Source organism: Aythya fuligula, chromosome 4 (assembly GCF_009819795.1).
Source record: "Aythya fuligula isolate bAytFul2 chromosome 4, bAytFul2.pri, whole genome shotgun sequence".
Taxonomy (NCBI): Eukaryota; Metazoa; Chordata; class Aves; order Anseriformes; family Anatidae; genus Aythya; species Aythya fuligula.
The window spans coordinates 17,844,410-17,871,066 of record NC_045562.1 but is presented as its reverse complement, the minus strand read 5'-3'; the positions used below and the strand labels follow the sequence as shown (position 1 = coordinate 17,871,066).

Below are 26,657 nucleotides of genomic sequence, written 5' to 3'. Positions count from 1 at the left end.
TGAAAGGCTAGTATTAGTTGATTTGAGATGCATGTGGTCAAAAACATCTTAAAATATTTGTATTATTGAGATACAGAAATAATCCAAAAATATTTAATTTTTTGAATCACCAATAACCTCATCATCAAAAGAAACCATCACATGTAGCCTTTATACACTGTATGTGTATGTGCACACAAACATTTCTATGTTCAGAAGTACTTATATATTAATATTTATCTTATGTTTGTTAATATCTTTGTAGATGGGCATATAAATGAAAAAATACACAGCAACACACATTCCCCTGTTTTCTGATCCTGAAGGAGACAGCAGGATGTGATTTCCAGAAAGCAAGACTGCTGTGTTACAGACATATTATTTCAGCTGCTAGTCTCCTCTTTCAATGAAGGAAGGAAGACTGTTCCATCTTCTCTAATGAGGGTGGATGTCATTTATTATAAGACATCACTAGCTCATCCATGAGGTAAATTTCTGAATACCTCACTGCCTTGCGCACTCAGAAAAGTGTAGGTAAGCAAAGAACAGAACCTATTATAACCTAACATACACTAGCTATGTTTAACTTCAAATCCTAGCTTCAAAACACTACTTTGTAGCCCAGAACTTTCTCTTACACAGTAGAATCATTGAAAAAAGACCGTAAGCTTCTGGGTAAGAGGAAAAAAAGATCTAGTATTGTTTTTTCACCCCTCTTAATAAGCTGTAAGAAACCATGGGAGACAAATTTACGATGAAGGAACCTTGAACTGTCAACTAAGCATTTCCCTGTGTGCAGAGTTTCACAATCATGATTACAGTATGTGAAAAGGTAAGTCACAATTATGGCATGTGACAACTGACTCAGCTGTAGTCTTGACCTGATAATTTTAATGGAGGCCAAACATTTAACAAACTAACGGGGTAAAGGAGCACAGTTCTTAAAGCTATGCAACTATCCATGTCAGGATTTAATAGGAAGGTCAGATAACAGGAATTGTTGTACACATCCGTAACTATTCTGACAAAACTGTTTATGACCACAAATTACCAAATACGCATCCTTTTAAAAATAAAAGAAAAAAATACTCCTCCAACAATAGATAAAGCTGTCTGCAGGTAAACTGTTCACACACCAAATTCCCCAAACTGTCTAAAAGCAGTCCAAGTGACTGCTATCGCAAAGCTATAGTCAGGGCTGTATAGCTACCTCCATCAGTTTACTCACTGGGTAACATGGTTTTCTTTCTCTTCATCACCATAATTTCAGGTAAAGATGTTAATTCTATGCCATATAATTGCATTTGCAAATTATTATAAAGGAAAAAGTCAATAATAAGTAATATTAAAACTCATGTTTTAGTCTCAGTTTTGAATCTCTTATTTGATAAAAATTATAGCCAGGGTTGTTAAGTGTTTTAAGGCATGTCTTTTATGTTTGAGTTAGTTTTCGGACATTTATTTGCCTTTGAGTTAAACACTTCCGGAGCTTCCAGTTGTCTGGGATAATTAGACATTCCCCTGAAATAACACAGTGAAATTTGGGCAGAACCACGTGTGCCTCTGCAGGAAGCATGGACAGAAGTGAAAGAGCTATATGTTAAAAATTTCTCTTTGCAAAATATAACAGTTGGCAGCTGCTCCTAAAATGCTGTTTTGCTAAAATATATGTGGGTGTGTACATGCAGACATATGTGTATACACACACATAAACCCCAACACACACACAAACACACCCCTCCACCATAATTTGGTAAGCTTGTACCAAAATAAAGTGAAAAAATCTACATATGTGTTTTACACGAAAGCTGATCCCATTGCAAACGTAGGATTTTTTTTCTCACATCTCATAATAAAAAAGCTAGACAGCTGTTTTCCCACCTCATAGATGTGACACATATACACACACATATATATATGCTCATTGAACAAGAAAACCCTGTATGGAGAGCATCAGCTTAAGTGACATAGATTAAGTAAGAAGCTTATTCACAGTACAAGAGACCAATATTAAAAAAAGAAAAAAAAATCATTTTGAATTCTGTGACATTAAGGATGTTACCACCACCATGATTGGTATGATTCGGAGTTCTTACACCATTTGATTACTCAGTAATTTTATTCCCACCTTACATGCAAGGGAAGTTAACAAGCAGCCCTTTTTCAAAAACATCAAGTACCATGCACGTGCATAGAGTGCTTAAATCTCAGTTTTAAGAAACACGGGCTTTGAGAGCTTACCAGAGATGACCCCTGCTGTCAAGGTGGCAGAAACTGGTGCCTGCCTCTTACTCACTTTGGCAAGAAAACTAAAGAGTAAACCATCGCGTGCCATGGCAAACAGAATTCGGGGCAAAGGGAACATAGAGCCGAGAAGACTAGAACAGAAAAATGTATAGTTCAAATACAGGTTATTAAAAGCACAGTGCTTTACTGGTAAACCCAACTACACAAAAAGAAAGCTTGGAAGAGTGAATGGGTTTAGGTTTAGTTTTGGTTTAGGCTCTGTTTTGCTGCTCTTGTTTTTTGTTTGGTCGATCGGTGGTGTTGTTTAAGGTTTGTTGTTTATTTTGAACCTAGGCTATGACAGCTCTTGAGATTAACCAACAAATACAAAATCTGTGGCAGAGAAAAGTTTCACTAGTAGCCTACTTTACCTGGCGACAGTCATATTTGGTCATTTCAGTCACAAGCAAATCTAAATTGCACATATATTTTGCACATTTTCCATATATGCAACGCATTTAGCAGTGCACCTTTCTGTACAAGGATCAACTCTTAGTCTCACCTGCTACTGCACCAGACGATAGAGTAGCAACTAGTGGGGTCTTCGTTTTGGAATTGATTTGAGCTAGACATTTGAAAAGCAACCCATCCTTCGCCATAGCATAGATTACACGTGGCATTGGGAAAATGGATCCAAGAAGACTGAATAAAAAGCAAACACATGCAACATGGCAAATGCAGTTCATGCAGGGTTGTATCATGGAAAAGATAAACAATGTTAATTAATGGCATGTACAGAAACAAAATTTATGATTGTAAGACAACACCAGAAAGCCCCATAGCCCAAGATACTACAGATCAGACACAAATTGAAGTTTTTTTTTTTTTCCTGTAAAGTTGATTTTTTGGGGTTTGTTTGTTTTTTGTTTTTCATTTAGGTAATGGAATTGCTTCATCAGAGAGAATTCAAGTTAGCAAAGTAACTCTTGCCATCACTGTAGCTCTTGGGCATTAGCGGACAAGGAACATGTTCCAGGTCACACTAACTATATAATTAAGCTTTAGTATTCCTGGAAAATGTCTGTCAGTCAACAGCAGCAAATCAATAAGCATTAGCAGCATCTTTTATGCTCTATGTGAAGCTGCTGATTAACAGTAATTCAAAGTAAGCATCATACAGTTAACTTTGGCACATTATTTCTTTCAATTGAAGCACCTCAAGCCAAGCTTCATTGAGATAATTTCTTTTTTGGAAGAAGTAAAGGTAATTATTTTAGATTTATTGTTAGCAGCACACAGAAAGCTTTTAAACTGTTGCTAACTCAAGGCTCAGTTTAGATAGCCTTCTTAAATTAGGTGGTTTCTTTCTCACAGAGTGAAATAATTGTAATTATGAAAACCAAAATCATTTAAAGGACAAAAAGCAAATTCATAGCCAGTATAACCTCTGCAGCAAGCATACTAATATTTAACCAGTTGAATGGTTGCCCATGTTACTTAGGAAATCAATTATACCACTTACAGAAGGCCCTTCTTTTATGTACCACAGATGCTAAGTACCTCTGGTAATGCTCGTGAGACACAAACATTTAGGTTAGACACACATAAAATAAGTTTCATTGCACATGAACTGATGTATGAATGCTCTTTCCAAAAAAGAATGTTTCCTGAATTAGGATGACAGTTTATTCTTTGAGTAAGGATACTGTCAAAATCAACAGCTAAATTTTTGCTGTTTTGGCTTTGTAAAATTTATTTATCCTATCCCTCTTTAAGTGAAGTCACATAAATAATGGAAATACTAATGAACGTCTTTATCCAGAGGAATCAAGTTCACAACATAACAGGTAACCAATATGAACCAAAAAACAATTATCCCAACTTTTTTTGTTGTTGTTGTTAATTATACCTCTAAATTTATGGATATGAAATACAATTTCCTTAGATTTGTTCTAAATCAACATCAGTCAACAAAAACACTGGAAGATTACTCTTTCCATACAAGGAAATACAATACTTCAAAAAACACTAGAAAGAGGACAGTAGTACAAATTTCTGAAACAGTGTTTTACCATCTCTGTTATTTTGTTTTCCAGTATTGGTTTCTTTAATCTAGTTTCCACTGTTATATATCCCACCTTATCACTTTTATTGATATTTATCAATAAAGGGCAAAATTGCAATAAAACCATTCAAACTAGGGTTTGAAGGGTTGACAACTAAATATGAAATATGACAGCTAGATAGAATATAGCTATAATCCCAGAATGAACTGCATAAATATTATATTGTTCGGTCAGCTTTATAATTTATGTCATTTTGGAACGATTTCCTCTTTCTGTCACCTCCTACGTCAAAATATTCCTCTCCTTTAAATCACTGTCCAGAGTCACTGTGGTTATCTTCAACAGGCTGATGCTCACCAGGGTTATCTCAGAGTACTTTTGATATTCCTGCTTAAGCAGGCGTGTCTTTTTCCTTTGTGGAAAGCCAGCCAGTATTTGTATCACTGAAGATCACTTGAATGACTCCTTACCTAAGAAGCTCAGGTAGAAGACTGGCATCAGCATTCCACTATCCCTAATTTAAGCACTGAGCAATGTTCTATGCTACGAAAGATACCACGTTACAACTGGAGTGTAACTTATATGAAGACAGACTAATATATCTCATGCTTTCCCTGATCTTTTTAATCAAAATAAGATGGTAAGTTAAGGCTGCATCCACAGTTTCACAAGGCGGAATAAACTATCCTATTTTCTCAGCTATAATCTACATCTCAAATACCCACAGGAAAATCACGGGAAGGGATGATGTCAGAAGACAGACTGGAGAAAAACAGACAGGCAATGAAGGTGAGAAGGGGAACTAGTTAACTGACTATTAAATTTTGCCTGCAAATACACAGAGCCCATAAAGCTGCTGAATCTTTGGACAGCAAGAAAGGACAAGATGTGTGAGGTTTATTTCAACAGTTAATAGAGAAAATTTGCAGGTCATATGTCTGAAAATACTTATTGTAATAAAGAACTTTTGGGTAAAAAGTCAAGGAGGTAGAGTCCAATAACAGTACAGTTTAAAAAGGGAACATAAATTAACACATATACTGTTATCAAGACCTGCTTAAGTCTAAAACGTGTGTATAACACTTATGGACAATCCTTTGTCCATAGTGAGCCTTCAAAATGAACACATGAATGTATATTTAAATGTCTTATATTACCCATCAGCTTTTCCAGAGAAAATTAGCATATCAAAGTCTTTACCTTGTGGACAAAGCACAGAGGGATCCCACTGCTACAACATATTTTGCAGGACCCCATCCAACATATGCAAATGCTACTGGCAGAGGACTTTTCTCGTCTAGTATATAGTATGGCATCATAAGAGTCAGTGCAGCTGAAACCCCAAAATAGGCCATGAAGCAGACAAGCAAGGACACCACAATTCCTATGGGTATGGCTTTTTGAGGATTCTTGACCTCTTCTCCTGAAAAAAAGAAAAAGAAAAAAAAATACCAAAAACTCTTACTATTACATTCAGCTTTAAAATATAGCAATGAACACAAATTAGTACTTTTGTAAGTCTAAACACTCAGAACAATATTTGTAATATATTTTTTAAAAATCTGCACAAATTAAGCTCATTGACATAGTATGTAACTCAATATTTTGTTGCCAGAAATAGCATTAAAAAACAGAGGCATAATTGCTAGATATAAAATACATTCTATATTCACAGTAGTCAACCCCATAATTTCTAGTTCTTTTCCTATAATTTGTAAGTTCTAAGTACTCAATCCATACTATTCATATGAGCCAGCCTTTAGGAGAGAGATCTTATCTCAGACAATCAGCAGGTGATTAACATGATTTGGGCGAAAAAAAAAACAAAACATACTAAGCACTTCCCAGACTTAAAAAGCAAAAATTAATTTATTTAGAGTTGAAATGAAATAAGAAAAATCTCCTCCTTCCTCACAGAATGATAGCCACATTCAGGAACGAACTCAGACTCATTCTTCATGGACTGAAGAAATTTCAGGACAAAGCAAAGGAAGGATAGTAAGCAGATTATGTTGTTTTGGAACCCCCAAAGGTATATTACACATACATATATATATATATACACACACACAGAGACACATAAATACTATACCAGTTGTTGCAATGCAGTCAAATCCTACAAAAGCATAAAAACAGGTTGCAGCACCAGCCAATGTTCCTGTGAAACCATACGGCATAAAGCCACCACTCCCATATATACTGGTCACATTCTCATAGGGTGAAAAATTCCTATGAAGAACAAAAATACAGCAGAAAAATATTTTTTTTATTATTGGTAGGACAAGCAAATACATCCTCCTCCCCTGCAGCTTTGGAAAAACACGTAAAAATGCTCTCATCAAGACAGAGTTCTGCTTTACAAAACTGTACAAGGAGACATTTGCATGTCAAAAATTGTATGACAAAAATAACAGTAAGTGGAATAATACCTGCATCATGTAACTGTCACTTTACTCCCTTTACCGTTTGTTGGTAAGAGTATTAAAATACTCTTGATGTAGAAATCTGTTGTTGTCATACATTCTGCAGCTAATACATGGCTTAAAGACAAGAAGCCAGTAACTTCTCAAATAGCCACAGACAAGAGTGTCAAAATAAGACTTTAGAAAACTTTTTAGGAAGCTATAAACATGAAAATAAAAATATTTTTAAGGGCATAAAGCGCTTATCACTCCCATCGACAGAGCTGTCTGTTAACACCTGCAATAGCACAAAAGGAAGCATAACAGAAAATTGCTTGGAATATGAGCAAGTAAATTGATTCTAAAAAGTAATTACTCTGTTATTGCAGTAAGGTTTATGAGATATTCTTCACTTATTTTCCAGTTGTCAGCATCTCCTTTCACAAAACCAGAAATCATAACGAAGAGTAGGACCAAGATGTTAATAGCAGTGAAAATTTTATTCACCCATGCAGATTCTTTTACTCCAAAAGATAATAGACCTATAAAATAAAAATAATTTTTAAATGTGAACAGTTACAGTAAGAAAAAAGTTATTTTCAAGACAATATACATACCAGTACAATGAATAATACTTAAAAAATAAAATAAAATAAAATAAAAAACAGAAGTAGATTTTACACCTTTAAAAAGTGGTAGCACAAATTTAATAAACTGTCTGATAGCATGGCAATAGGGAAGTGTATTGGAAACCATAAAATGATAACTTTCTTTAATTGTACTCTTGAAATATTTAAAAATATTTTGAGCAATTTTTACTTATTTCTTTTCTGAGGTTTGAGTTCGTATCTCTATTTCATGCTATGGAACAAAAATAGCTACAAAAATCTATGCTTATTAAAAACAGTTTGATAGAATCTATTATGCACAGAACAAAAAATTATCAGATTGAACAAATTAGGTTATTGATCTAAGTTTTTCAGAGCACAACAGAGTAAGAATCCCATTTCATAGCTCATTAACAAAACCTTTAGAAGAAATGCACGCCTCCTGTTCCTAAGTACAGATTCACAGAGGTTCTAGAAAAAAAGATTGATATAAAATATGCGTGCCTTAGGTTGTAGACTAATGTGTTTAAATGATCTGAAAGTTATTCCATCAGGGTCCTACTGTGTAACAATTGTAAGCATACTAATAGTTTAATGGAACAGCAGGCAGAGAGCAGATCAAGAAAAATTAAATAGAGTGGGAAAGTCACCCTGGTTTCTTTGCATTGTAAGCATTTCCACTAAGAACACATACATGCTTTCCCTCATTATCTAGAGATTAACTCTGACAATTTTACGCCTCTCAAGATAATGTCTAAAAAATTTCTGCCTCCACTAATGAGACATTTGCTATCTCATCATAACACAGAAGTTATCATGAGCTGCTCAATTTTTCTTCCCCAATGGTATTTTGGCCACAGTTTCTAAAGATATGGGTGTTGATCCAACCTGGGAATCTCTACACTGAAATGTGACTCACAGTGCAGGTACATCCCAAATCTAATTGAAAGCTTCCTTTTAAATAATTTTGTTCTCATATATTTTTCATTTTTTCAATTTGGGTAAGACCTCTAGTGAATACTGAGCTGTTTCTAATCCTGGTGGAAAACAAGCTATACACTTTGAAACACGCATACAGCTTTCTTCACTTCCTTCACTCCTTTAAGAATACTTACTTGTTAAATGCAAACATAAAAAAAAAAAGTTTCAGTATTTTGGAGCTTTCTGATGCCTCAAAAGCCATAGTTTTGGTGTCAGTTTTTGTAATTTAAAAATACGACATGAAATGAAGATTTTCACGTTAACATCAGTCTATATCACAGATTTAATAAAAAGTGATTATTTCATGGTTCAGATTCAAGAAGAGTTCATATAAATTTAACTCCCAGAGTCATTTTGTCAACACACAAATGTACATCTAAATTGTTCAAATATTATTAAGGTATTTCTGATAAAACACTAACTACAGTTTAACTTTTTTTTTTTTCCTTTAAAAAACTGACATCACAGCCATCATAAATGAAGACATATCTGTCTCTTACCTGATAGAAGCAATATAAGAAATACAGCAAAAAAGTCAGGATACTCTGCCAGTCCGGAGTAATTCATTTTGAAGTAGGTTCCGAAGAAATGACCAATCTGCTTTCCAAGAAGTTCATCAAAGGTGCCACTCCAGGCTCTTGCTACACTTGATGTACCTTCATAAAATACATGCATATTTAGTGTTTTGCATGCATACAAGGGAATATAGTTACTTCTATTGACAAGGAAATAAAACTAAGCATACTGCTACTTGTACTTACAAAAACAGAGCTTGTGCTAAAACAGTGATAATTTTGAAATTTTAACAATATCAAAAGTTCCTACCTATTTAAATGATAACATATTATTCTACAACTAAAATATACAAATTTGTACTTCATTTGTTCCCCAAATATTGCAAAATTATTTCTGTATCATTTATATTTGCTGTCATTCTGGAAGACACTTACTTCTAAAGCTGAATTATGGTACATTAAACAATGCAAAACAATGTAAGAAAATGGTTTAACAAAGAACACGAAGGAAAGATTGCCCACCTGGAAATAAAGCCCCCAAAAAAATCACTAGCAAGACTTACATTGCTAGTTAGTATTTAAGACCAATACTCTCTTCTGGTAACCAATGTGTGGGGCCATAGCTAAATACAACCAGATTTTAACCAGTTTCCTACCATGAATGTACTTTAAAACAACAGTTATATTGATTTTGTAATGATTAGGGCAGCACTCCTGTACGTAGATATATATATGTATATACAGATAGCCATGCTTATACACAATATACCAGAACACGTACCTGTGGAAGAAAACATATATAAACCAAATTTGTAATCTTTGCCAAGGCACTGAAGTAGGTATTGAATGTCTGCCACATAAGCATTGATATTACCCAGATACGGTAAACTTCATGTTTTATGGGATCACAACATAGGACATCATTTAATTAGCATGAGATTATAGTGACAAATTAGAAACTAAGCATTATGACTTTCTTGAAGGGAGATACTATAGTGATGGGGTCCTTATAAATGTCTTTTTGTGTATGTTTAGAAAAAAATATTGGTTTCACTGAAATTATTCTTGCTGACCAAATACAGCAATGGAATTATTCCTGTGCATCATCACTACTGTCTAACAAAACTTTTGTATTAGCTACTTAGTTCCTGCTGCTGAAGACAGACTGTTTACAAAGCATCTTGTCTATTTATAATGGCAATGAACAGGAAGAAAAACCCTAATCAAATTACCTCGGTTATTTGATCCCTGTAGGAATAAAAAGAAACAGTAGCTAAATACAGAGACAGAAAGACCCAAATCCGTAACTTATGCCTGCTTTCTCAGAAACCCTCAAGTACCGTGTTTGTTTCTTGGCTTACCTATAATATAAGATAAAATGAGATTCCAACCGGTGATAAAAGCCCACAGCTCACCAACAGTTACGTAAGTATACAAATACGCAGAACCAGTCTTGGGAACACGAGCACCAAACTCGGCGTAGCAAAGACCTGCCATCACAGACGCCAGGGCAGCAATGAGGAAGGAAACAACAATGCTAGGTCCGGAATCAGATTTGGCTACTTCTCCAGCAAGGACATAAACACCAGCACCCAGGGTACTTCCTACTCCCAGTGCTATAAGGTCCACCGTCGACAAGCATCGGCACAACTTGGAGTCCTCAGGGCTTTCACCGCCAACATTCTTCTTCCGTACCAGGCACCGAACAAAGGTCAAAGCTGGTCCACAGGGCAACATGGTGGATGGAGAGCTCTGAAATAACATACATCATTGCAGTGCATAACAAGTACCCCAGAAACAGTGAAAAACAGCCAAAGAAAGGTATTTGCATGAAGAACTTCAATCACACCTACTTATTAATATATTTACTCCTTTCTATGGCATTAAAAAGGCCATCATGTTCTTTTTCCCCGCAAAACACATGAGGGATTCAGTTATATTTAGCACTTATTCCTCTAGGGAAAGATACTCATCATCTTTAGGTTTACTACACTGCTGTTAAAAAAAAAAAAAAAAAAAAAAAAAAAGGAATTGCTTCTATTTATCCGTTGTTGGCTTCTTCTTAACCATTTATAAAACGGTACCAAAACAGACATCTGTCATTTCATGAATCATTAAGGTTTTTAAGATCATCACCAATAAATATGGATTTTTGAGATGTAAAATTCCAACATCAAGGCTATAAACACCAAAAGCTTTAAAATGCAGCATTCTGACAGAGCCAGTGCAATATCTTTTTGGATTCAAATGATATGGCTTTTGCCTTTAGAATTCACTTCAGTAAAAAACTGCTTGAAAGTAGATTAAAACAGTGTTTCTACTCCTTCCCACACAAAAAATGTTTCCCAGAAATAATTATCTTTAAAAGAAACGTATAAACTCTCCCTGGTAAGCTTCTAACAAGAACCAGTAGGATAACTGCTCATCCCATGCCAACCGCAGCTTCTTCAGTACCCTGAGTGCTTGTCGCAGTGTCGGGTGCAATAAGTTCTTGCCCATGAGGTCAGATTTTGTGACCAGCTAGGTCCTATAGGCCAGTAGGTGAGGAGCATTTATCTGGCTTGTCATATGGGAAAATGACAAGGAAATAGGAAATCATACCTCATAGGAAGTGATTTTCATTTAGACAAAGATACTCTGCTGGTATATCCCTCCCCATACATATCAGTCTCCTGAATCAGTAAAGGGCATTTCTACCCACAAAAGTTCAATCCATTACAATGACTTTCAAGAGGGATGTCTCACTATGGCAGTATTTGATCCTGGAACAAAGACTCGGAAGCAAGAGGACTGCCATCCTGAATGCAAGATTACCTGAAAAATATCCCCTTGGATATTAAAGAGAGAGAGATCTGAGCAGTCCTGGCTATCGGGGGAGGTCCCAGTTGACTGGCAGCTAGCAAATGTGACGCCCATCTACAAGAAGGGCCGGAGGGCAGACCCGGGAAACTACAGGCCTGTCAGTTTGACCTCAGTGCCAGGGAAGCTCATGGAGCAGATCCTCCTGAGAGTCATCACGCAGCACTTGCAGGGCAAGCAGGCGATCAGGCCCAGTCAGCATGGGTTTATGAAAGGCAGATCCTGCTTGACGAACCTGATCTCCTTCTATGACAAAGTGACGCGCTGGGTGGACGAGGGAAAGGCTGTGGATGTGGTCTACCTTGACTTCAGCAAGGCTTTTGACACCGTCTCCCACAGCATTCTCCTCAAGAAACTGACTGCTCTTGGCTTGGACTGGCGCACGCTTCGTTGGGTTAGAAACTGGCTGGATAGCCGGGCCCAAAGAGTCGTGGTGAATGGAGTCAAATCCAGTTGGAGGCCAGTCACTAGTGGCGTCCCCCAGGGCTCGGTGCTGGGGCCAGTCCTCTTTAATATCTTCATCGATGATCTGGACGAGGGCATCGAGTGCACCCTCAGTAAGTTTGCAGGTGCGTGTGTCGATCTGCTTGAGGGTAGGAAAGCTCTGCAGGAGGATCTGGATAGGCTGCACCGATGGGCTGAGGTCAACTGCATGAAGTTCAACAAGGCCAAGTGCCGGGTCCTGCACCTGGGGCGCAATAACCCCAAGCAGAGCTACAGGCTGGGAGAGGAATGGTTGGAGAGCTGCCAGGCAGAGAAGGACCTGGGAGTGATGGTGGATAGTCAGCTGAATATGAGCCAGCAGTGTGCTCAGGTGGCCAAGAAGGCCAACGGCATCCTGGCTTGTATCAGGAACAGTGTGACCAGCAGGGCTAGGGAGGTGATCGTCCCCCTGTACTCGGCTCTGGTGAGGCCGCACCTCGAGTACTGTGTTCAGTTTTGGGCCCCTCGCTACCAGAAGGACATCGAGGTGCTTGAGCGGGTCCAGAGAAGGGCGACGAAGCTGGTGAGGGGCCTGGAGAACAAGTCCTACGAGGAGCGGCTGAGGGAGCTGGGTTTGTTCAGCCTGGAGAAGAGGAGGCTCAGGGGCGACCTTATCGCTCTCTATAGGTACCTCAAGGGAGGCTGTAGCGAGGTGGGGGGTTGGTCTGTTCTCCCACGTGCCTGGTGACAGGACGAGGGGGAATGGGCTTAAGTTGAGCCAGGGGAGTTTTAGGTTAGATGTTAGGAAGAACTTCTTTACTGAAAGGGTTGTGAGGCATTGGAACAGGCTGCCCAGGGAAGTGGTGGAGTCACCATCCCTGGAAGTCTTCTAAAGACGTTTAGATGTAGAGCTTAGGGATATGGTTTAGTGGGGACTGCTAGCGTTAGGTCAGAGGTTGGACTCGATGATCTTGAGGTCTCTTCCAACCTAGAAATTCTGTGATTCTGTGATTCCTGTAGCTCCCCAAGCACACTGACTTGTCACTTTCATCTTTAAAGAGGGTTCATTAAAGTTTCCATTCACCTTTCAGGGAAAGGGAAGTTGACAAAGGAGAGTGAATGGAATTGAATAGCTCCAGACAGTGATGTTCAGTGCCCATTAGGAAGGTGAGGGCTGTCCCAGGACAGAGCGAGAAGGCAAGACAGGCAAGTTTCCAAGGCTGTGTTGCAATTAGGCAGTTCAGCCCTTCGGACTCCCAGATATAAATCTGGCTACGGTGTCCAGACCTCAGCCACTGAGGCAATTTCACACACCAGTTTGGGAACCAATATGATGTGAATGTTGGCAGACAGAAGATATCCAGAAGCTCTTCTGAGGGGAATCGATATTGAACTATTCAGGCAAAATCCCCTACTGTAGCTCCTCCACTCTAGTAAAAACATCCCATTCCCTCAAAGGCAGGTTTCTCTGTCCTGGCTTGTACTTTGACGAGTATTCCCAAGACCGTTACATTTTCCTATAATGACACTTCTGAATCAGTCGCAATCACTTAAAATGCAATATCGATATACTCATAAGACTGCAGCCCATGGTGATAGGCAGCAACACTGTTGTGACTCCATGCCTTTCCCTTTAGCAATTTCAATGTTGCAGAAATAAGGGTGGTTTTGTTTTTAAGGAGTGATTCATTACTCTTTTTTTTTTTTCTCTCCTCAAATAATAGATCATTTGGTGTTTCATTAACAGGAAAAAGTGTTCTGTCAGACTTTCTTCTCTGAACACTAATCAGTTTCCAAGACTTTTGTTATTCAAATGGCATCTCAGATTACTCTGCTCCTTTGCAATTTGTTACCAGTCCTGAAGACTGTAAAGTCATTTATCACAGTGGCCAGCTGGGTGCTGTCACAGTTTTCTCTGCTGAGAGGCAATCCGTGTGACAAAATATGTATTTCTTCTGCTTCTACTTTCTCCTACTCCAGTGGAGAGAACAGGAGGCTGGCTCTTGCCCACCAGAAGCCAGTAAGATGAAACACTGCTTCTGACTCAAACTCACCCTCTCTTTAGTCTTTAAAAATTGGAGCACAAGCAAAGACAAGGTACAAGATACAAACCTTGTGTCTGTAGAGGAAAAAAATCCCTCATACTGGAGAAACATATCATTTTAGGTATATCCATCCTAACATGGACTTGAAGAACACATATCCTTCTACGATGACCACTGCAATCTGGAATATCTTACTGTGTTTACTAATTATGTGCGAATATACAACAAACAATGTCTGAGTGCTGTTCCACAACTCCTGTTGCAGTGTACCAAGTACAGTGTGCTGCCCCATTCAGATTTGGCACAGACATCTGAAGAATCCAGCACCCATCACCCATACTTGACAGGAAGAACTGATGGGCTTATTTGGTCTCCACAAGGGCCTAAATGGCACAGGAGGTGACAAAGTGTCTTCAGAAACCACTGGCAAACTTAACCTTCTTCCAAGGTGCCACCTGCAAGGTACTGCAATGCAGAAGAAGGTAATCCAGAGGAATGACCCAGGCACAGGTCCGCAGGGACATGTGCTGCCACACAAGCACACCTCACTGTCACACTTGGCTAAGCACGTCGCCTGCTCATCCACTAGCCACAGAAGCAGGAAGGCTCCAGCAGAAGCTGGGAGTGCCTTTTGGTGGCAGCATTGTCCTGGACAAGCTCACGCTGACTGCTGCCACGGCACTGAAAAAGGGCCTCACTCCTGCTGCAGTGGAAACCTGCCTCTTCCCAGCAGGCTGACCGCTGGGGCCTCTGCTTCCTCACTGCTTCTGCTGGCAGCAGCTCTGGCCAAGGCCCATGAGGGTTGGCTGTGCACAGCTGACCAGCCCAGGCCCTTCTCCAAGGCCTCCTGGCAAGGCACGCTTGACAGCTTGAGCTTGACGCTGACCATCAGTGGGCAGTTATCCCTGAGCGAGGCAAGGAGCGGGCCCAAGCTGCTGCTTCTCTCACGTGTTCAAACCTGTGCTAGGCGCCACATTGGTGAAGTCTACTTTACAGAGTCATCTGTCACAAGCAAACACCTATAAGTCCATTTGTCATCGACCTTGACAAGATCCTTTTGCCGCAAACAACTCAGTTGGCAGCTCCCTGGCTCTGCCTGCACTGGGTCACCGCACTCCTGACGTCTCCCCTGGATTAAGCTTTTCTTTAGCTAGGGATTATTCTGTAACACAGAAAACATCTCCAGTGGTCCTCTGAAAAGGGGAGGCCCCAGTTCAACTGCCTGGGACTTGAGGACCAATGCTCAGTCCGCGTTCAAGCCTCTCCCTTCCTTGAAAACATTCCTAGAAAGAAGTGTGCATATGAGCATGTCACAGCTTAGCTGTACCCCTTCAACAGCATGCAACAAAGGGACAGGCGGGACTGGAGCACCTAGTTTGAACAGGAAAGAAATTGGACAGACCTATCTTAAAACAGAGGGGAAAAAAACATAAGCCCCTCACGTCTCATGTACATATATACTATATGTTGGAGTACTTGATTAAGCATGGATCCTTCTCCCATTCCTTCTGCCCCTTATCGTCTTGTTTGTTCTGACAGACTGCTGATGACAGACCCTTCTTCTTAACTTCAATCTTTACTGGCCAGGAAAATTCCTGGTTGTAAACCAGCTATTTTACTGCTTGATCTATGTTCATCTGAATGCTAGCTCAAGCAGATGAGTTCAGCCCTATAACTCATAGCAGGTCTCCCATTCAGATGGATGATCAGCCATTTAAAGGCCATCTATTGCTAGCCCTCTTCTAGCAGCAAAGGTTTGGTATGAAAAAAATTTGGTCTACAAACAGAAAGCAAGGGGCAAAGTCTCCACATGGAACATTTCTACTCATCTTTAAAATTGTACTGACTACTTCATAGTCTGTAAAAGCCACCATTCTCACAAAGTATTTTCTATGTGAAAAAAGCTAACAGCCTTCTAACCCCAAAACACAAACAATAGGTGGATATTGATACATCAGGAAAGTTACTGTTATATCATAAAGTCATTGTGCATTGTACCACATGTTCATTTCAAAATGACATTTTAATTATGCTAAATGAGTGATTTAAGTCAGTGCTTATCAAACCCAAGCTGTACATGGAAAAAAAAAAAAAAAAAAACCAACAACTTTTGATTAAATAACCTCTGTTGCAAGTCAATATTTTGTACTAAATTTTCCATTAAAAGTTCTAATAAAAATGCTTAAAATTCTCGTCCGAAAAGTATTATATAGCCACATAATACCTCTGAATGTTGTTATACTGTTATCAAGATGTATATTTAAAGATTTCTTAAGCAAAAGTAATTTAATTTACTTCTAATCTAGTTTGTTGACTTCATATTATATATTGCAATATACTTCCTTAGGTGCAGTAGTTTTACACTTTAAATAGCATATAAATTATGGAGAAAATACCGCCAACAAATTTGTAACATACTCAAAATGCAGAAATATAAATCTATACAAATTAATTCAGAGTTCTTCTTCAGCCTCAGTTTCCTGTAAAAACCTGTGAAAAGTTTTACCAGTTGTTTTAACTCTGTATAATTTTGGTAAAAATCTTGTTTGCAGGATTTATTATTCAAGATATGCTATTGCAAGACCTTATTTAAAGTTTCAGTATCTAGTGCAATAATACAGAGGTTAAGCATAACTATAGTCTATGATTTGTACGTGTGTACACAAATGCCCACGCAATACATGATTCTACTGCAACTGCAACTTTTTGGTGTCCTAAAAGTTGATGCTGTGCCCAGGACTTTCAAAAAAGTCCTTTCAAAAAAGGACTTTCCATTCCACTGTCTTGGAATATTTAAAGTAGAGCACCCAAATAATACATAAGGCCCTAAAACCAGAAAGCAGCACCTGTAACAGAATATGCATAAATGGAAAAGGAAAAATTTACTACATAAAAGCAGAAATACCTTCCATTCAGACTGAGAAAGAAAACATAAATCACATCTTCTGTATTAAGACATTAATTTGCACTTAGAGACATAACAATTTAAAGCACACTTAATTTAATACTGCATAACACAGGTCTCACTATTCAAAAAGCACACATGTTAAAAGCAGAATTTCATATGAAAACCTGCATTGTTTTCAGATTGCTTCTTTTAGCATTACCAACCTGATTCAGAGCAACTTCTGCTAGGCAAACTTCTGCTTCTCTTGCCCAGTCCTGAACTTCTGTAGTCCTGAATGTCAGAGTAATAATTGAACCTAAGTTTGTTGAAATATTCTCTTAAAAGCAAGCTGCTGCGGCAGAGGGGGTGGAGGCTCCACAGCCCCAGGTGATTGGAGAGCTGGGAGCTGGCAAACGATTTACCCAGCGAAGGCGGGGAGGGAGAAAGTCTTGCTGCTGCTCAGATAAATCATACCCACCCTCTTCACATCATAACATCTCATCAGGATGCCACTTTCTACACTGGAACACCCCTGTTTGCTTACATACACAGTGAGAAGGTACCCCTCATTCATCCCCAGGGGACTCTTTTTAAGCATCCTGGATGACAAGAAAAGTGGGAGTGTAAAACTTTGACATGAAATCTAAGTCTTCCCAGCTTTCACATTTGCTGCCCTTGTAAAAAACAATTTGACTTTGAAGTGTGCTGAGCCCTTTGAGCATCACTTTGCAACACTTTGAAACCTGAATCCTAGAGCATAGCATGAAAACTGCTTTTGCTGAGTACATTTTAAAATATAACTAATTTGAAAAGTACTGCTGTAGTAAGAAACAAGAGAGAGGAGCCTCTATTTACAGTGTGGTTAGAGACCATTCTGCTGAACTGGGGTAGACACACCGTATAGCTTCTTCTACTTTATATGGCTTGAAATGTAAAAAATTTAATTCAGTCTAATGCTGAAGACTGGAATTAGAATAGTCCAAATATTCCTGTGACACGATCAATAAATAATCCCCAGTTTCTTAAAAATTAGCTTCCAGAATAAACTAAACTCCAATGGATAATATACAGCTGTATTTTTATTACTTTCAATGGCAGACAACCCCGCCCCAAACAAGCAGTAGAATTTCCAGTCAACATTATTCACAGTATATTGTTTCTCTTAAAACGCTTGTCTTTCAGTATCTTTTTGTTCAGAGAACATTAAAAAGATGCTAAAAGGCATAGGGAGGAAAGCCCCAGTGATGTCAGTGCTCCTGCTTCCCCTCATGCAGAGCAAATCCCTGCTAAATACAAATGGTGTCTCCTGCCTAGTTAAGCCTTGCCCGCTTCTGAAGTTAAGGGAATCTCCTTGTTCTCATAACTCTGCTTTCCAGCAGTTGCATGGTACCATCTCCACTGCAGATGTCAGACCTAATTGCCAGGAGCTCATTATCAACCCCATTCTCTTATCTCCCTCTTTAAATTTTAGCCTTGGAAACATCCAGTCAGAACACAAAAACAAGTTATGATTGAGGTTTAAGCCACTAATCAGTTTTCTTGGGTGAAAATAGAAAGAAACACCTATTAAACAGCATCATTCTCACCCATTACAGTATCTAGGCATTTATTTCCCTATGTTTCAGCCTCTAGGAAGTCCACTAATAACTTGGTAATTATTTGTGTGGATTATAGTTAACAACCTCAAGGCTAGTGCTGAATCATTTCCAACTACGTAGATCCATTAGAAACTGTTGTTAATGCATAAATTAATTTATAAATAATGGGAAAACATTCCTCCTTAAAATAAATAAATAAATAAATACTGGCTTTCCAGTAGGCTCCTGCTGGGCTAGTGCTGATGCACTGCACTGGGCTATGAATTTCTGCCACACCTAGGGCTGGAACCACTCTCTGGCATATCACCACATGTAAATAGAGAGAGAGAGAGAAAACTACTGCCCACTACTTCCTAAATGTGGCCATAGATGTGGTAGTGAGAGGAGAACGGGCCCAAATTTAAGCAGGGGAACTGGAATGCTTTATATCCAAGAAGGTAGAACAAGCTGAAGGAAGTAGTTTAATTTCAAATTTGCATTCTAATAGACTTATTAATTCCCTATAATCATAGTTCTTGCTATAGCATCTAGGAAACACCTATAAAATCTCTTATGGACATTTTATGCACTGTTTGAATTTGTAGATACACACATTTCAAAACCTCTTGCACTGCACAGAATTAGCATAGACCTGTCAAGGGCATGTTGTCATATTCACAGAGCAAGACAAACAGTTCTTGGTATTAAATACACAAACCTGGTCAGACTGAGGCCAACAGCAAAACTGCAAGTTATATCGTTGGGGTCAGGATTTGATTCAAAATAAGGACTTTGAATTAGGAAACAGAAGGAAGTAGATAGTAACTACAGAAAGGACTAACCCTTACTCCACCAACAGTTCACAACCACAGCATGACACAACATCGCTCACACTTTTCCACCAGAAGTATTTTAGGGATGTCGACTGTCCCCAGACAAGCTGCAGTATACCCACACAGCTTCTGCATGGGAAGACCACAGGCTTTGGAGCAAACCAGAAGCTAATTTACCTGCCAGTGTAGACGAACCCTAAGGATACTACAAGTACAGAATTCTCTAATAATTCCCTAACTTCCTATAGTATTCTGAACAGTCTATACATGTACGTGTCTTATGAAGGGAGCAACCCCAAACAAAAACTCTTCCAGTTTGGCTCCCAGTTTGTTTCTAGTTACAAATCCAACAGTGTCCTGACCAACATTACTTTATAGCTTCAGTTTTGGCTTTAGAGAGCTTTGGTTTTGGCATTTTCAGCTCCTTAGCAACTACATCGTACTTGGACAAGGCACTAGATTAATCCAACAGTTCTCTGACTCCAGGGATTTTTGCAGCTCATTCTTGCCATAAAGAATTTGATCAGAAATTCTCTTCTTGCTATGAAACAGCTGACCACATTAGAAAGGACGACCTGTAAGAGAGAACTATTTTATGTGTTTTATTTTGCTACAGAAGGTTCCTTTAAGGCTTTCTCTTCTCGTGTCAAAAGAGTACAAAGATATTGACAGAGATTTATTCAGAACTTTATGCCCAGGGAATTGAAAAAAAAAAAAAAATTACATTCATTTGCAAAAAGAAACTCTTGCACAGACTAAACCAAAATACTGTTGGAGCCCAAATGACAAACGGTCTGATTAAAAGCTGCTCTGCTGTTGTCTCTGACTTGTCTCACAGCTCCAGGCCAAAAAGGCATGCCGTTTTACATAACCAGAGGCGTTAGCTCTGCAAAAGCGTATCCACGTGCTTGTCCATATGGCTACCCATATTGTGTGGAAGTTAAACATGAACAAAAGTGCTGGCAGGACCAGGATCTAAGTGAACCATTACAATTCCTCGAACAGAAATCTAAAATAGAGCCTGCTGCTTCACCTTGGAAGTCAGGACTTTGCAGCCAACTGTAACAAAGGTAACTTAACATCCAAAAGAAAAAAAGGAAAACACGAGATGGTTTGTACAACTTATGTAACTCCAACAGGATTTGGAAAGATGTATTAGCATTTGTAAAAGGATTCAAGCAGTGCCAGCAGGAATCTTTTCTGTGTTGAGATAAATAAAGTAATGAGTGTCTTGATGTAATCTGCTAGAATGATCCCATATGTAGGCATTCAAGTCTCTCAGTCAGGTATCTACACAGACACTTGTTTCCATTGGATGCCTTAAGATCCTTGAGAGCAAAAATATTTTAAAACGTAAAATATTAAAAGATTTATTATTTTGAAATTCACTGAAGTATCTGGAGTATTAATTCATACAAATTTTAAACATGCTAGATCAATGTCCCAGAAACTTCTGCAATGCTAGTAGTGGCTCTGAGAGCTGATATCCATGTTAACTTGAACTTGGGAGAAAAAATGGCTTCACTCCAAGACACAGCAGAGACAGCTGCTTTAACTGCAATGAGTCAAAACTAATGAAGTTCTAAAAGCAGAGGAACAAACTGCAAGCTAAAGTACTGTCTAGAGTATAAGAGAACTAGTTATGTATTCTTTCAGCACACAGGTTTTTGATTTTTTATTGCATGTAAGACCATGTATCATTAAGAGGGCTCATTTCTGCATATGAAAGAGATCTGTTGATGAGGGCAAATAGGTCTGGCAAGGAATTTTCTGACTATAAAACTGGAAAAATCCATTCACTGAAGCCAAATATTCCCATAAGAACAAACCAGATTCAACAAAACACAAAATTTAGAAAAAAATAGTCCAATTAACTATCTGTGAGGATATGCATAGCTCCCACATCTGAATATTCTTCATAGCATTAAGAAAAATGAATCTGTATTTACATATGAAAATAAAAGCCCAGCTTCCCCCCCCCCCCCCAAAAAAAAAAAAAAATAATTCAATCTATGTGCTAATCTACATAAAACAATCATAAATATGTGAGGGGAAAAAGAATCTTTACAAAACTCAGTGATAAATTAGACTAACCCTATAACGTTGTGATAGCATTGTTTCTGAAGAAACTAAATTACAATTCCACAGTCTTTAAAGGGCTTCCTATTTATTACAATACATTTACTTCAGGTTGCTTCTCATAGTTTAAGCAGCCTCCTGAAATTACTTCCTGCAGAATGTGGTACAGATTAAAATAAGTTATCCCTTGCCAACTCTCTCAACTTTTTGTTTAATAATTCTCTTTCACTTTGTACTTAGAAAGCAAAATACCTCAAATCTTGACCTTCCATACGAGAAATGTAACACATCCTGTTGAATATATTATTAGACTAATACAGGCAGGAAGAATAGATCTGCTAAACTGCACTTCATGTGTAACAACACAGAGGGCTACATTAGGCACAAATTCCTACTAGCTATTTTGACCCAGGAATGAGTCATTTAACCTAATATTAAGCACGTCCCAAGCTACTACCAGCTATCATCTGCTGATCTCCCAATATTCCCAAAGGGGCTACAAGAACTGTTTGCAGTGCTGACTCATAGAGCAGTCCCCAAGTCTAAAATCAGTTTTGGAGAAGCCTTGAAGAAGGAATGTATCTATTTAAAGCCATGCTCTCTGAAAAAGAAATAAATAAAATAAATCCACACACGCTTTCTGGCCTGAATCCACACCTTGAGTTGAGCACAAATACAAATAGGGAACTTAGATAGAAAAGCTTTTAACATATACAAAGAAGAGCAAGAAAACCAACGCTGCAACTAACACTCAATCCGTAAGTGAAAGTAAAGCCGTGCTTTGCCAGAGCTGAAATCAACACATCTGACATCTCCTTGGGGGCTGGGAAAGGAGCACCAGAGGTGGCTTCACACGGTGCCTTGGGAAAGGGCCCGAACAAGGCCCCACACGGCCTACGACACACAAACTTGTGTGAGTTTCTTCAACATGGAAGAAACAGTTGTTTCTTCAACATGGAAGAAAGCAGGGCTTCTTTCAGCCTCAACCAAACACACCCAGGTCCCAACCTGAAACATCCAGCCCCTGCCTGTCTTGCCTCCCACTTACCACAATATTGCTCTTGAGCTCCTGCTAGGGGCATATCCTACGTGTAGTAGATTAAACCTCTGCTAACAAGCCTCTAGTGACTTCTCTAAGACCCTACAGAGAATGTTTCTCTAGCACACATGCAAGAAAGATCTACCAAAAAAAAAAAAAAAAATTAAGGCATTGTACTTTTTTTTTTTTTTTTTTTTTTTTTTTTTTTTTTTAAGATGTTAGCTATTGAATAACATCGTAGGCTGCTTTTCCACAAGGCTGATGGAACTCACGTCATCTCCAACTGAAGCAAAGAAACTTAAAAAAAAAAATCCATTTATGACACCAGTCCAAGACAGATGTTTGACAGATGCCAAATATGTGGAAACATACTAATGTGCATGCATACTTGCTTCTTATGGCAATTTAAGTAGGTAATAAGCACATTTTATAACAATTATCCTGACCTATGTAAATGCAAAGGCTATTCTAAATTGCACTTATATCTCAAAACTTAAAAAAAAATTACTAAAAAAAAAAGTTTGTTTGTTTGTTTTTAAAAGCTTTTACCTAAACAGTGGGGCTCTGAGTTATTTATTATGAAGAGTTATGTCATTATTTACAAATTAAATATTATATCATTTTATTATCATGTATTATTTATTATTAAGTGTTACATCATTACTTACAAAATGAGTACTTTCTTTAATTGTTTTAAATACATTTCCTTCACAGTTTTTTTTAAGGTTGTCTTTTTCTAATTATCAATTTATTATCTGAATTAACCAGCTCAATATTCTTCTGTAATATATCATCATATGTATGTGTATATATATATATGTATATTTATATATAAACAACTGTAATACATAATCTTTTTCTCAGTTTATTTGGATTTTTGGTTGTTGGGGGAATATTTAGGTTTTATTTTAAGCCCTTTCAATTAGAAAGGCTGAAAGTATCAGCTTTTCCTGTATCAAAGTGGGAAAGCTCCACTATTACCACCTTGAAAGAACATTTGGTTTTCTTATTAAAAAAAAAAAGTTTGGAAAATTTCTATTAGCTCCATTTCCACTTCATTCCAGAGGTATGCCATTAACAATAATTTTCCATGATGGAAAATGCCTGAAAAAAATGATATGCAGCTTTCTGTTTTTATTTACTGTTTTTAATCAGTAACAGGGCTTTACCTCTTACCCCATAGTTACTAAGTTTCCATTACATCCTCTTGTGCAAGACATTAGCAAAAGCCTAAATCAGATCAATTCCATCTATTTTGTCCTCTTCAAAACCAGCCAAAAATAAAATAAATAAATAAATAAATAAATAAAATAAAGCCTTGCCAAACCAGTAGAGCTGTACATGCAAATACAATCCTTGATTTTGTTTTCTGGTCTAATACAAAGATATGAGTAATGACTTAAGGATAAAATTAAATCCCTAACCTTTCCCTGCTGAAAACTGTACTGATTTGAACAAAAGCTGCTGATTTGCTAGAAGGGGCTTTGCCACTAATTTTAAAGTAGAAATCGTGAGAGCCTTTCCATGTGCTTAAACTCCTGAGGCGGCTGCTGAAATTGGTATAAAGACTACTTACTTTTTAGAAAGGTTTGGGCTGTGTGCTCCTGTGCACTCCACAGGGCAACCTCAATGGAAAGAGCTCAACAGCACAAAAAGAAGCATCACTGTGTGGTGTAACAATGGAAATTAAGTGAAGAACTAATGATTCATGCTTCATTTCCCTCCTTCCTTCCCATCTCAAATTTTACTGAAATTTCAGTTTTATTGAAAATTATTTAAAATAATTCAATTATATATATTTATTTATTTTTATTTTTTTTTCCTGTGGGGGCCAAAGAAGGGAGACAAGAGAATGAGGGAGAGAGAAAGGGTGAATCTATCTCATTTAAAACTAAAGGAATTCATAGATTATACTGGAAATGGCTTTGCTTCCAAAAGCGTCATGGAAGGAAATAAATTCCTATCTCACTTGCTTCTATATGCCTTTTTATGGGATACAGAAAAGATGTCATTTTAAAGGGATTACAAAATGCCCTCAGTACCAGATTTAGCCACTTGCAACCAATTTTGAAGCATTTTTAGAGTAACAACCCCTTCTCTGAAAGCCTAAAATGCATAGCAACTATGACCGCTTACTTTCAGTGCAACTATTTTCAGAGATTAAATCAACCATTGCAGAAATTATTTCCCAGAAACATCTTTATCAACCTCCTTGTTAGCTTTCCTGTTGAAAAAAATAAATAAATGAATAAATAAGAAGTGATATAAGAATGAGTAATAGTCTTTCAATAAAACATTATTTGAAGTATGTATCTGATGCCACTAGGTAACTAAATCAAGGTGCCAGCACGTTCTTAGCATGGAACACCTGAAATGAAAATAATCTGCCAATTATAGCAGGTGCTAAAAGCCAAGTTTGCTTTCTCTTGCTTACAGAAATCTAAAAATGAGATTCACACACTGCTTATTTTCTGTATTTCATTTACCTTAAGTCTCAGGCAGTAAAAACTCAAGAGATTCTTATACAAAGGCTTTGACAAATCTCCTTTGCAATCAAATACTGCTCTGAAACAAAGTATTTAAAGTAGGATCCATCTCTGGATTGGTAAGAACTTTAAAAAATAAATCAGAGAAATATATTGATTCCATTCCCTGAAAATGGCATGCCTAACACCATGAACGTGCCTCACAGCAATGGTAGCTGTCTCCCACAGCAGACAGAACCAGTGCGTTAGGCACGCTGCTGTCATTTATTTTAGGTTTATAGATGAGAACAACACAAAACAACATGAACAAGAACAGTTAGTTCACATGACATAAACAAACTCCTTCTACGAGGTTTAATCCTAGGAGGGTTAAACAACACTGTCACTGAGGTACCCCCCAGCATTCCCTGGGGCACTTTTTGCACCTTGCAGCATCAAACAGCCCTTCTTTCCAATATGAAATCCCCCAAATGAAAAGTCACTGTGAAGAAGTCCCTACAGCTACCCTTTCGCAGAGCATTACCCTTTGACATTAAATGCAGAGAGTCCAGCCAGCTGGTCTGAATGTACACTGTGCATGTCCACATCATATAAAACCTAACATCTAAAATTATTTATAACTGAGGCAACTAATGCCAGAGAGTTCCCTCTTCATTCTTGGCTTTAAATAGCACCACTACATTTAATGCACCAGGAACAGCACTTGAAGAGCATTATAACCTTCAGCTGAGAAATCTTCAGAAAAAGCTTTCAATTTCATCACATTTCTCAATCAAGTCAATAAGCAGCTCAGCTGCATGTAATACCTCATGCTAAAACGTGACCAAGACTTTAAAAGGCAACAAAAATCAACACTGACCTTGCTAGTCATGCTCTGGGATCTTGACCACAGATATCCAGGAGGTTGAGCAATGGTTATGGGAAGTGACCCCATGTTAGCCTGACCGTGCGCTGCAGCTTTCCAGGCAGCTTGCACTTGCGCAGCCCAAAGGGCTCCATTCTGCCACACAAGGCACCACTGCAGGTAGCAAGGCTCTGCTCAGCATCTTCAAAAGATACATGTAAAACCCTTTGTGAGCTTTCCTCAAGAAAAGAGGTAGGGTTCTCCATTCCTTCGTGTCTTAATCAACTCGCAGCCATGCACGGGAGTTGCATAACCACGGCGAAGGCTGCCACCTCGCAGAGCTACGCAGGTCTGATTGACTGCACCGAGCCTGAAATGTTGGCACGTCTGCCTGAAGAAACCAGATCTTCACTCCTGGTACAAAGCCAGAGCAAGTGCAGCAATAGCAGTAGACATTCTAGCAGGGAGTAAAAAACATGTAAGACAGCACAAATATAGGGTCATAAAGTGATGAATATTCTGAAAATATTACCTGGCACATGGAATCACACAAATTTCTCAGACAATGCCCTACACGTGTGTGTGCACATGTTGTCTCAAACCAGACAGCATGATGGTTCTCCACTTGCAATTTTATTTTCAATATGAATTGTCTGGAGGGCATTAGAAGAGCTAGCAGCTTAGCAGTTCAGCAATTTGTTCCAGGAGGCTGTTCTGCTCATAAAAATTAAAGGTCATATGAACATTCAGTTGCATTTAGTGTACCTATGAAGATACTTCACTGGCTACCGAACAACACGGAGGAACA

General features: G+C 38.2%; 1 protein-coding gene across 3 annotated transcripts in view; it reads right to left on the bottom strand.

Moving 5' to 3' along the window:
* The window catches only part of SLC7A2 (solute carrier family 7 member 2), a 48,514-nt gene that overhangs the window by 6,165 nt on the left and 15,692 nt on the right, over nt 1–26,657 (bottom strand). Inside the window, exons 1-7 of one of the 3 annotated variants that reach the window (XM_032187176.1) lie at nt 17,216–17,317; nt 10,139–10,529; nt 8,763–8,918; nt 7,050–7,215; nt 6,364–6,500; nt 5,472–5,694; nt 2,768–2,907 (exon numbers count right to left, since the gene is read on the bottom strand). In XM_032187176.1, the coding sequence (XP_032043067.1) occupies nt 2,768–2,907; nt 5,472–5,694; nt 6,364–6,500; nt 7,050–7,215; nt 8,763–8,918; nt 10,139–10,514 (1,198 nt within the window). In that variant the 5' untranslated portion in view covers nt 10,515–10,529; nt 17,216–17,317. Of the gene's footprint in view, nt 1–2,220; nt 2,358–2,767; nt 2,908–5,471; nt 5,695–6,363; nt 6,501–7,049; nt 7,216–8,762; nt 8,919–10,138; nt 10,530–17,215; nt 17,318–26,657 lie in introns of those variants that run through there. The other 2 variants (XM_032187175.1, XM_032187177.1) reach the window with 2 other exon arrangements.